Genomic DNA, 12,665 nt, shown 5'->3' with positions numbered 1-12,665 from the left:
ATATACGAAATCAAAAATAGAAAAACAGAAAATTAATAAAACCAAAAGTTGGTTCTTTGAAAAGCTCAACAAAATCAACACACCATTCGCTTTACTAGCAAAGAAGAAAAAGAGAGAAGATGCAAATAACAAAAATCAGTAATGTAAGGGGGATCATTACCATTGACCTTACAGAAATAAAAGGTTACAAGACAGTATTATTAACAGTCCTATGCCAACAAATTAGACAACCTAGGAGAAATGAAAAAATTCCTAGAAACACAAAATTAATATCTTTATTTTTGTGTGTTTCTAGGAATTATAAAATACTGATATTAATTTTTTGTTTTTTTCATAGCTTTTTCTCCTGTTGATCACATATTCCTAAGTCAGTCCAGCAAATTCTCACAAAGATTTATGCAAGTGAGGACCTCAGCAATCATATGTAGTTTTTCCAAAGTTCTAAATGGAAAGGAAAAAAAATAAAATAATATGATTCCTCCAGGGAACTTACTGGTGGTGTAGTAGCTGACAATTTCCTAGTTTCCTTTAACCTTTGACTAGGATATCACAGCAATGACCATTCTTCCAAATTCAAAATCTCTTAAGGTTACCTACATACCATCTTGTTCAAAATCTAGCTATAAACATTTCTTGGAAAGAGGGAAACAGTTATTTATTTATTTATTTTCAACTCAGGTTACCTTCTCTTTTCATCCCTAATCACCCAATATATTCGCCCTCCTCCAAAACCACATGAAGTTATTTTACCTTGATAACAGCAAGTCATTTGGTTCATACCACTAGGGATACAAGCTATTCCTGTATTTAGTTTTTTTAATAAAAGTAGCCAATAACACTTAGTAGCATCAATATGAGCACTCAATGCAATCATTTAACTTATTAAAAGGAACAGAGGATGAACAAGTGGAAAGATCTAATGTAGAACATAAGGACTATGGTTAGTAATATATTGTTTTCAGGATTTCTGCTAAATGAGTAGATTATAGCTGCTTTTGCCACAGGGGAGAAAATGTGTAGATTTGAGATAATGAAAATGTTAATTTATTCAACTAAATAGTAATAATTTTACTATACATGTGTATCTTTAACACGTTGTATACCTTAAATATTAATATATACAATAAAATTTATTTTAAAATAAATAAATCTCTGCAAAACTGAAAGGCAAAAAAAAAAAAAAAAAGGAACAGGAATGCGAGGAGAGTGCAGAACACTGAAGAGAACACAAGTAGCCAATATTCCATTCTAACATATCTTTCCTTCCCCATCAAAAGCTTAAGAAAGAGAAGCCTCAGGCAGAACAGATACATATTTCAATCTACAGTGACATAGAAGCTTTTAATATCATTTTAAACTCCATTTTAATTTTATTTGTCATGTAAGCATATCTAAATAAGAATGAGACTTTGATTTTCCACTAATATGAAATATAAGCCTCAACCATTCCTTTAAAAACGTGTTTAGAATATCAATCCACGCCCAAAAGACTACCTATAACACTCGAGAGTTTATACTTCTTTAACGATTTCCTTTACCTTGTAAGTAGTCATTCGATGCTGAGCAATTGCAGTCAGTTTTTCTAGAAGGCCTCGTAGTCGTTCCTGTGTTGCTTGGGAGATCAAGTTCACAGCATCAGAGTTAAGTTCTGTAATGTCATGCTTTTTACCTGCAGAAGCAGAGAAAATCCATTACGTGTTTTAGTAGTGGCTGATAATTGAAATAATTAGCACAGCAGGTATTCTGTTCCCCCTGGAAGTCATACCCATTATGAATAAAGGTTTGGAGATTATGATTTTCCTAGTAAAGTCACAACTTCAAAGATCTTAGACATTACATTAATAAAACCTAGCCTGAAGCCTCAGAAAATATAGACATTGTTTCACTTAGCCTCTAGAATCATTCTCCTTGCAAGGTCATTTATAGGACAAAGTTAATAAGAACACAAATCAAGTCTACTGTTCAGGGAGGAAAATGGTAACTGCAGAAATTAGTACCATATTCTGTTAATTTTAGTAATTAAAAAAATAGAAAATTACATTTTGCCCTGTTTGACACTGTTAACAATTTATGACATTTATTTAAATGAATTCAGATTGTGAGTCTCTGTTAATGCCTTGTCTACAAGACATACCTATATTCCTTTTGTCTATTACCAATCATGTTTACTTTGCATTAACTGATGTTCTGATATATTCACTTAGTAGTCAATTTACAAGTTCAAATGGGTTCAAAACCTCATCGTTTCACCTACCTATCTGAATAACTTCTCTCTCACTAGATTTCCTTTCCACAAAAAAATCAAACTTCTTCCTTCTGCTAACTAGCAAGAAAGTTTCAGGAAAACAATTTGGACCACATACTCAAAAGAGTCAGAAGTTCATTTATAAATCAACCTTGTCCGTATTTAAATAGTACTTCTCAGCCCCAGTGAAACCACTTATATCAACAGAGGCTTAAATCTAAAGATACAGGCAATTAGGTAATCTATTTTAAATAGGCTTTTTAAAAAGCACTACTGTGATTGTTTTTAACATATACACATGAATTTTTAAAATATTATAGTTTGATTTTATATTCTAATTTATCTGAAATATACTCATATTCTCATCAAAGGGTGAACTACAGAAAAAATATGCTTGAATTAAAAGTCAACTCAAATACATTGATATTACATAATGAAAGCAAATAGTAAGATACAAAATTAATCAACTTCTCCTAAACCAACCCTTCAAAATGTAATTCATTACTTATAACAAAGCTGAAATCCTCTCTAATCTCAGATTCAGGCAGGGAAAACAATTCTAGAAAGTCAACTCTACTTTAATAAAACCCTCAGCATAGGCCAGGCATGGTGGCACACGCCTATAATTCCAGCACTTTGGGAGGCCAAGGCAGGTGGATCACCTGAGGTCAGGAGTTCGAGACCAGCCTGACTAATATGGTGAAACCCCGTCTCTACTAAATACAAAAAAAATAGCTGGGCGTGGTGGTGCATGCTGTAATCCGAGCTACACGAGAGGTTGAGACAGGAGAATCACTTGTACCTGGGAGGCGGAAATTGCAGTGCGCTGAGATCACACCATTGCGCTCCAGCCTGGGTAACATGAGCTAAACTGTGTCTCAAAAAAAATAAAAATTAAACTAAAACCCTCAGCATAAACAAATAGTGGGGCCTTCTATAAAAGAAAAAGTACAATTTTATTTCTTATTTTTATTTTTATTTTCTTGAGATGGAGTCTTGCTCTGTCATCCAGGCTGGAGTGCAGTGGTGCAATCTCTGCTCACCGCAACCTCTGCCTCCCAGGTTCAAGCAACATTCCTGCCTCAGCCTCCCAAGTAGCTGGGATTACTTATAGGCAAGCGCCACCACACCTGGCTGATTTTTTTTTGTATTTTTAGTAGAGATGGCGTTTCACCATGTTGGCCAGGCTAGTCTCAAACTGCTGACCTCAAGTGATCTGCCCGCCTCAGCTTCCCCAAGTGCTGGGATTACAGGTGTAAGCCACCGCTCCTGGCCTATTATTATTATTTTTGAGACAGGGTCTCACTGTCACCCAGGCTGGAATGCAGTGGAGCAATCATAGCCCACTGCAACTTCGACCTGCCAGGCTCAAGCAATCCTCCCACCTCAGCCTGCTGAGTAGCTAGAAGTACAGGCATGAGCCAACAGGCCCAACTACTTTTTTAAATTTTTGTAGAGATTGGGTCTCACTATGTTGCCCAGGCTGGTCTCTAGCTTCTGGGCTCAAGCAATCCTCCTGCCTCAGCCTCCCAAAGTGCTGGGATTACAGGTGCAAGGCACCTTAGTGTTTGAAGAAGAACCTCTGAAAATAATTTCATATGTATTCATAAAACAGAGGTAATTCATCCAACATAAAAACACACATATCTTTTAAATATTGGAAATAAGTGCTGAGATTAAACAATTCCAGGGTTTAGGGAACAACCAAATGTTGTAATGTCTTCACTAAATTGGTAATAAAATACAACTTAAAAATTACAAAGTAAAATACTGTAGAAAAATTCCCATTTTAAAACAAAACACCCTTTTTAACAAAATCAACAAAACTGATTAAGATCTAGTTGGTGCTTGCACACTAGTTATGTGATTTTACTGAACATGCAATTTAATTTAGGTAATTAGGAAAAAAAGAAAAGAACACTGGCATTTTATCTGTTAACATTATTCTAGTAGAAAAATCCTTTTTCCAAAAAGAAAATCTTTGGGTAAATTTGTAATTTCTATTTTTAAGAAACAGCCTTGGTTCTGACCTATTCTACAAGGAAGGAATTTTATTATAAATGGAAAGTATTCCTAGAAATATGTAACTCCATTCACTCTATGATCCTACTTTAAAAAAAAAAAAGCTTAGCTAATTCAGAAGTAAGAATTCTTGAAGTTTTCCATATTATTCGACAGGTTTGTACTTCATCACTAAGAACTGAAAATGATTTAAGACCAGGAGTTCAAGATCAACCTGGGCAACATAGTGAGACCCTGTCTCTACAGAAAAATACAAAAATTAGCCAGATTTAGTAGTGCACACCTGTAGTCCCAGCTACTTCAAAAGGTTGAGGCAGGAGGATCACTTGAACCTGGGAAGTTAGGGCTGCAGTGAGCTGTGATAGCACCACTGTACTCTAGCCTGGGCAACAGAGCAAGACCACACCCCAAAAATAAATATTTTTTTAAAAAAGAAGTAAAAATGCAAATAGTTGTTCCCTTATTGTGCTAAATTAGAGGTTACCAAACTATGGCCAACAAGCCAAATCTGATCACTCTTTGTAAGTGAAGTTTTACGGGGATACAGTTGCATGGACTAAATGTTTGCATCTCCCCAAAAGTCATTCATGTTGAAGCTCTAATGCCAGTGAGATGGTATTTGGAGTTGGGGCCTTTGGGAGACAATTAGGTCATAAAAGTACTGCCTTTGCCCTAAGAAGAGACCAGAGAGCTAGCTAGTTATCTTTCTGCCACATGAAAACACAGCAGGAAGATGGCTGTCTGAATACCAGAAAGAAGGCCTTCATCAAGAATCTGACCGTGCTGGCACCCTGATCTCAAATGGCCAACCTCCAGAACTATGAGAAATAAACAATTGTTGTTTAAGCCATCCAATTTATGGTATTTTGTTACAGCAATCCAAGATGACTAAGACAAAAACCGTGCCCATTTGTTTACACATTGTCTATGGCTGCTTTGTACTATGACAGCCGAATTGAGCAATTGTGACAGAAACCATATAACCTACAAAAGTGGCAAATATTATCTGCCCTTTGAAGGAAAAGGTTGCTTATCCCTGTCCTAAGTGATCAAAAATGCTTTTAATGCCAAAAAATTTTCTATCATATAATCAAGGTTTAAACCACACTGGAAATAGAATTTGGAAGGAGGCTGGGCACGGTGGCTCACGACTGTAATCCCAGCATTTCCGGAGGCCAAGGCGGGTGGATGACCTGACGTCAGGAGTTCAAGACCAGCCTGGCCAACATGGTGAAACCCCATCTCTACTAAAAATACAAAAAATTAGCCGGGCATGGTAGTGGGCACCTGTAATCCCAGCTACTCGGGAGGTTGAGGCAGGAGAATCGCTTGAACCCGGGAGGCGGAGGTTATAGTGAGCCGAGATCGCGCCACTGCACTGCAGCCTGGGCAACAAGAACAAAACTCAGTCTCAAAAAAAAAAAAAAAATCGGAAGGGAGGGTGACCGATAAAACTAAGTATCTACTTATATTTTACCAAAGCACTAGATAATTATATGGCAATAAGGAGTTAAGCTACCAATAGATTTCCCAAGCCATCACAGGAAGGTTTAGTGCTGAGACTTGTTCCCAAATTAAGGAACTGGTTTCTGTATAATACAAAATACATATGCAAAAAAGAAAATGGAAGAAGTGAAGGAATGAAGGAAGACAGGGAGGGAGGGAAACACAAGCAAACAGAAAACAAACACATTTTACAATCAGCTCTTCTGGACTTGAAAGCTCTAGTTTTTCATAATAATGTATTCTCGATTTAAATTAGAAATGTAAGCCAGGCACGGTGGCTCACGCCTGTAATCCCAGTACTTTGAGAGGCGGGTGGATCACCTGAGGTGAAGAGCTCAAGACCAGCCTGGCTAACATGGTAAAACCCTGTCTCTACTAAAAATTCCAAAATTAGCTGGGTGTGGTGGTGGGTGCCTGTAATCCCAGTTACTCAGGAGGCTGAGGCAGGAGAATCACTTGAACCTGGGAGGCAGAGGCTGTAGTGAGCCAAGGTGGCACCACTGCACTCCAGCCTGGGTGACAGAGTGAGGCTCCATCTTGAGGGAAAAAAAAAAAGAAGAAGAAGAAAACCCTGGTCATTTATATAGCATACAGCAGCTAAAACATTTATTTACTGAGTACCTGTGAAGTAGACCTAAAAACTGTAATAATAATGAACTTTGTAGTCCTTAAATATACCATAGGTCTATAAAAACCAGAAACCTTCACGTTTTTGTATCAAGCCTTCGTTATAAAATACAAAGGTCTTACTTAAGTATATTTGAAGCTCATTAGTACTGGCCCCAAAAATTTGACATAGGTGAAGAAGCCTCCCGGGTTCAAGCGATTCTCATGCCTCAGCCTCCTGAGTAGCTAAGACTACAGGCGCACCCCCACCACACCTGGCTAATTTTCTGTATTTTTAGTACAGACAGGGTTTCACCATGTTGGCCAGGCTAGTCTCAAACTGCTGAACTCATGTGATCTGCCCACCTCGGCCTTCGAAAGTGATAGGATTACAGGCATGAAACACCGTGTCTGGCCGTGTTTTCTTACATTTTCTTTCACACTGCAGCTATCTAACAACTACTCCTGGGCCTAGAGAGGACCCTAAGACTCTAATCTAGTTTTTTAAAGTAAGAATGGGTTTAAACTTCAAGGTTAAGAAAAGGGAAAGGGAGTTACTTTCTTTGGATGTCCCTGTATTTCATAAACACAAACATGTAACATAAGTGTGCATTTGTACATATATATGCCTAAAGTCCAACTATGGAAGGAACAGGACAGAAAAAAATAGTATATTATATATTCATGCAAAAATATATTCCACTATTCCTCCATTAAGAAATATGAGTAAAATATTAACCAAACCCAAAACCATGTTATATTAATAATTTTTAAAATAAACTACTTCTTTCTGTAATGCCCATGAAATCTTGATTATTTCTAGAATCTTATTTAAGCCTCAGAGTTCCAGGACAACCAACCCAGGTTGTCTCTTTTGATAATATTTTCCCTCAAACAGACATTTCTATCAGGTCAATAATCATAACTCTACACTTACCAATGTCTAAAATTCTCTTTTGTAGAGCTCCAATAAAAAGAAATGGTTCATCTTTACATGACTGAATGAGTGTGCCAACCAATTCAGAGTTTGTTGCTAAGATGCAGGCATTTTCTTCATTAAGGTTGACCCCTGCCATAGAAGTCACATCATTGATGTCATCCTCATCTCTAATAGAAAAAAAAAAAAAAAGTTATACATTTTAGGTTGTGTGTGTGTGTGTGTGTGTGTGAGAGAGAGAGAGAGACAGAGACAGAGACAGAGACAGAGAGAGACAGAGAGAGTTTCAGAGAGCAAAAGAATTAGAGGTCTCTCCTTGTATCTAACGGCATTATTTTATTTAATTCATCCAATCAAGAGAAGTGAAGAATGGCTACCTTTCCCTTTAAGCTTTTGAAAGTAATTAGTGTCTCTAACCACCAATGTATATTTAATAACAGAATGATGAATCAGAAGTAACTTTGTCTTCTAGGTCCCAACTTTCCCTCTCTCAGTCTGGCAAATAAGAAACACCAAGAGGCATTTGGAGTTACACCAAGTCATCCATAAATCCTCTGCAATGAAAGACAAAGAAATGAAAACAGACATCTTTCTTTTCATCCAAGATGGTTAAAAGTCCATCAGCTGTCCCCAGTGTACTCTACCATTCATTCCACTTAAGGGCAGCAGAAATTCCCTGGTCCTGAAAGGTCCATATCCACATAAAGACCCTTGGGAAGAAGCTTACTAGACTAGCCATTCTAAAACCAAATGGTATAAAACTAGTTTTGTTTTTCTGTTTCAGACTTTTGGTGTGCTCCATCTATACCAACTGAATTCGTTAAACCACATCCTCAGCAATTACCCAAAAATGGCCTATATATAAAATATAAAACACACTCATGTACATATACATACACACATACATACATGTGCATAAAAAATACAAAAGATGTCTGGGCTCCTTGCTTTGTATCAGCAAAATTAAACAGTTGTTTTTATCTAATGGAACTGTTACATGGCCACAGCACTAAGATGAGTATATATATTTAAGGGTAGAGAAGAGGGAGAGGAAAGAAATACTAAAATTCCCTCATAGCATCCTTGTCACTATATGTAATAAGAAGCATCTTACCAGTGTTATATGACAATGTGTAACATAAGTTACAATAATGTGATTATATAAAAAGATGTTGTTTCTCTTTATTGCATGGGCCAAATGGTATATAATATGGTCTTTTGTCAATAGGATTTAAATTACAAATTTCTCTGTGGTAATGCATCTGTGCACAGAAAAAGGAAATAAAGTATAAGTGTAAAATGCTCAAAAAATGAAGGCCTCTGGTGTTCAACTTTAAAAAACAACACATTAGGGATGAGGGGGAAAAGAACTCATACTCAAACACATATAAGAGATGTAAGCAAAATAAAAGAAAGTAGGCCAGGAGCAGTGGCTACCATCTGTAATTCCAGTACTCTGGGAGGCCAAGGTGGGAGGATTGCTTTAGGTGAGGAGTTCGAGATCAGCCTGGGCAACATAGGGAGATACCACCTCTACAGAAAACAAAAAAAAATTAGCCAGGCATGGCTGTATATGCCTGTGGTTCCAGCTACTTGAGAGGCAGAGGTGGGAGGATCACTTGAGCCTGGGAGGTAGAGGCTGCAGTGAGCTGTGATCAGGCCACTGCACTGCAGCCTGGGTGACAGAGTGAGACCCTGTGTTTAAAAAAAAAAAACTCAAGGAAAGTAAACTGCTAAACACAGCAATTGAAAAAATGAAGTAACAATGGTCTTACATGAACAGTATACCAAAAGCTCAACATTAAAAGGCATGTCTCTGTAATGGGGAAAGAAAACAGTAAAAACTTAATTTCTCAAACCACCAAATGAAATATGCAGAGCAAAGAAATGTCACAAAGGTATCCTCAGAGATATGGGATGCTAAGAATGATTTTAAGAATCACTCTGCCACCTATATAAATAAATCAATGTGTCCAGATTTAAACATCTAAACATTTAAACATTGAAAGCATTAAGAATGTAAGGAATCATAAGCCTAAAGATGGACCAAAATCTGAGTAAAAAAATTTTAATGGGACTATGTAAAATTTATTTTCAAAAGAACACATGAACATAAATGAAAAGTCAGATCACTGCAAAACAGAATCCTAACCAGTTATTTAACATCTCTGGGACTCAGTTTCCTCCTCCAAAAAATACATAACTCAGATTAGGTGCTTTCTAAGGTCCCTCTCAACCACTTAAAAAAATGATGCAGCTCTCTTTGGACTGACATGGAACAAAGAGACTGCACCTTGAAAATACATATGCTTACATAGGCATAATATATTTTTGGAAAGATACATAAGAAATTATCTGGAGAGGGAAATACAAAACTAGGGATATGAAGAAGGCTTACTTTATACCAATTATACCCTTTTCTATCTTTTGAATGTTGTACTATATATATGGATTGCCCAATCAAAATAATTGGTGATATTGAAAGTAACATAAGTAAACACTCAGATAAAGAAAAGTAAAGATAGAAAAATTGAAGTGTAGAGATATAACCTCATCCCTGCTTTAAAGTAAAACTGGAGTTTTAATGTGCGGGTAACTCCACATGACCTTTACACATATACATACAACACTGAGTGCCTGTCAACTAAGATGTGCGCCAGGTACACAGGCCCCTGGAAATTGCACCTTGCTTCTCTAGCAAGGTCCCTGTACAGCCTTTGCTGACATCTCACACACAGGCTGGCAAGACCAGTGCCAGGCCTACTTACTACCAATACCTAGCATTGTATTAGCACTGAACAGAATTCAGTCAATGAGGAGACAGTCCCATGTCTTTTAGAATCTTGCAGCCTTTCCCTGCAAATGAGCAGGGAACTAACTACTCAATAAGATTTGTTCTTGCCTGCCATCCTTCCTTCTATGTAGCCCCAAGCTGAACACAACTCCCTCTAGTTACCATGGTTATAGATGGTGGCAGGCGTAGAGGAGGACCCCTACTGAGGGAAGAGGAAAAGGTGCCACAAAAAAACAGCACCCAAGCTATTTAAAATTTCTTTAGTCAAGGAGGCAGACTAAAGGAAAGCAGTGTTCTAGCAGCATATCAGTAAGGCTAGATAAGAGGTCAGGACACTAGCAAAGGCTTTGATGTTTAGAGATATTTGTGATTCTGGTTTGGTTTTAATTTTCAAGAAGTAAGTAAGAATCACCAAACCAAGTCTTCAAGTCTTCTGGTCTGATGCGGTGTCTTTCGATGAAGGTGCTGTGAAAGACTATCTGTTTTGTTTTAAAAGATATTCAGAAAAACAAACTTAATAGTGCCTCAGTAGAAAAAGCCTTCCAACTCAAGATTCTATGGAGTGTTACAGGGAACTAGGCAAATATTACAAAAATATCACTGATTTATCACAAATGCTTTGCATTCTAGCTTCCGAAACTGATCTAATTCTTTAGCTTTTGAGAATGCCTGCTCATGCCTGCCTTCTTACAATGTCTTCTATCCCCTTAACTTCTCTAACAACAGCAGACTACTTCTTCTAAAGTGAAGTCAGTCACGTTATTTTCCTGTTCAAAAATCTTTCACATTACCCTGAACTCAACTTGACATCCAAGGTCTTCCAGGTAATGACCGCAGTTAGCACTCTTCCCCCTTCCTTCCATTACTCACTATAGAATAACTCCTCCTGATTCTGGACTTTGCTTAGACTATTCCCTTCCTGTTCTAGTCTTCAACTTCCTTTGCTTGTTTTTTTGAGACTGTTTCTCGTTTTGTCGCCCAGGCTGGAGTGCAGTGGCACGGTCTCGGCTCACTGCAACCTCCGCCACCTGGGTTCAAGCGATTCTCATGCCTCAGCCTCCTGAGTAGCACCACCACGCCTGGCTAATTTTTGTATTTTTTTAGTAGAGACAGGATTTTGCCACATTGGCCAGGCTGGTCTCAAACTCCTAACCTCAGGTGATCTGCCTGCCTCAGCCTCCCAAAATGCTGGGATTACAGGTGTGAACCACCACGCCCAGCCCCTTTGCTTTTTTCTTATTTTCAAAGCTTTCAAAGCCTTATCTACGTCCCAGATCGACTTTGAATGCCTACTTTAGAAATGCTGGTTTTATACTTTTAAATCATTTGTCCAACTGCTACAATGCTGAACTCCTGAGAGCACATGTTTGTCTCTGTTATGGTAGTTCTTACTCTGTCTTCTTTTCTAATCAATGTATTTGCCTTAAATTCCAACTAATTTTATTGATCATATTAATCATCTTCATCACCTATCACTGCAGCTTTTTTCCTAGTATGAAACAATGGAAACAACCTAAATGTTCATCATTACGGAACTTTGTTAAAAATATCAAAATCACAGTGAATATGTACTGATGAGACAATCTCCAAGATTACTATTAAGTGGTAAAAAAAAAAAAAGACAAAAAAAGCAAAACATTATGTATGTATTATATATTACCATCTGTGTTGAATACTATATCTAGGGAGCTCCATCTTGTCATGTACCATCAATAAAGTATACTGTACCCAAGAAAAAAAAAATACTATACTTAGAACAATACATAAGAAACTGAAAAAAAGTGGTAACTGGTTGGCTCTAGGCTGGGAACCTGGGTAATAGAGGGATAAAGAAGTCAGGGGAACCCTTACTTTTCCCATTGCATACCTTTTTGTACCTTATAAATTTTGTGTAAAATGTTCACATTACCTAGTCAAATAAATGAGTTTTAAAAATATAAACAAAAACTTTTATTTTAAGATCTAGTTATTTCCTTAGATTACTAAATCCATAATAAAATTAGTTTGCCTTCAATATTCTTTTTTCACCTCTCTCAAGCAGAGCCTCTCTACCACAGTGAGTCAGTAAATTCACACAATATCCTGCTTATTCCTTCTTCTATGCTTTAAAGTTGTTTTTCTCACGGGAATTTCCCTCTCTTCTTATTAACTCAAATGTAGCGTAGCATACTGCAGTACTTCTCAAGCAATAGTGTTTTTAGGAAACACCTAGGAAGTATATTTAAAATGCAGGTCTCAATGGCAAACACACATCCACACAGTACCCATGATTCTCATTTGGTACGCCTATGATGGAGACCAGGGATTTGGAGTTTTCTAACAGGCACACTTAAATGATCATGATACAAATGGTCTAAGGACCACACTAAGAAAAATACTGAGTTATAAAAATTAAGAGTACTGATTCTAAAGAGGTCAAGGTTTCAGTCCCTGTTCTGACCATTATTAATAGGATGGCTGGGTGCAGTGGCTCACACCTGTAATCTCAACACTTTCGGAGCCCGAGGTGGGCGTGTCTCCTGAGGTCAGGGGTTCAGCACCAACCTGGCTAATAT

The 12,665-nt window shown here is 37.4% G+C and overlaps 1 protein-coding gene across 2 annotated transcripts in view; it reads right to left on the bottom strand.

The window, feature by feature from the left end:
* Positions 1-12,665, bottom strand: part of TAF4B (TATA-box binding protein associated factor 4b) — a 164,819-nt gene that overhangs the window by 69,392 nt on the left and 82,762 nt on the right. For both annotated transcript variants that reach the window (XM_004059269.5, XM_055368362.2), the window contains exons 10-11: positions 7,317-7,486; positions 1,539-1,669 (exon numbers count right to left, since the gene is read on the bottom strand). In XM_004059269.5, coding sequence (XP_004059317.2) covers positions 1,539-1,669; positions 7,317-7,486 — 301 coding nt within the window. The remainder of the gene's footprint in view (positions 1-1,538; positions 1,670-7,316; positions 7,487-12,665) is intronic.

Source organism: Gorilla gorilla, chromosome 17 (genome assembly GCF_029281585.2).
Source record: "Gorilla gorilla gorilla isolate KB3781 chromosome 17, NHGRI_mGorGor1-v2.1_pri, whole genome shotgun sequence".
NCBI classification, from domain to species: domain Eukaryota; kingdom Metazoa; phylum Chordata; class Mammalia; order Primates; family Hominidae; genus Gorilla; species Gorilla gorilla.
The sequence above is the reverse complement of the archived record's forward strand: the minus strand, read 5'-3'. Positions and strand labels throughout refer to the sequence as shown.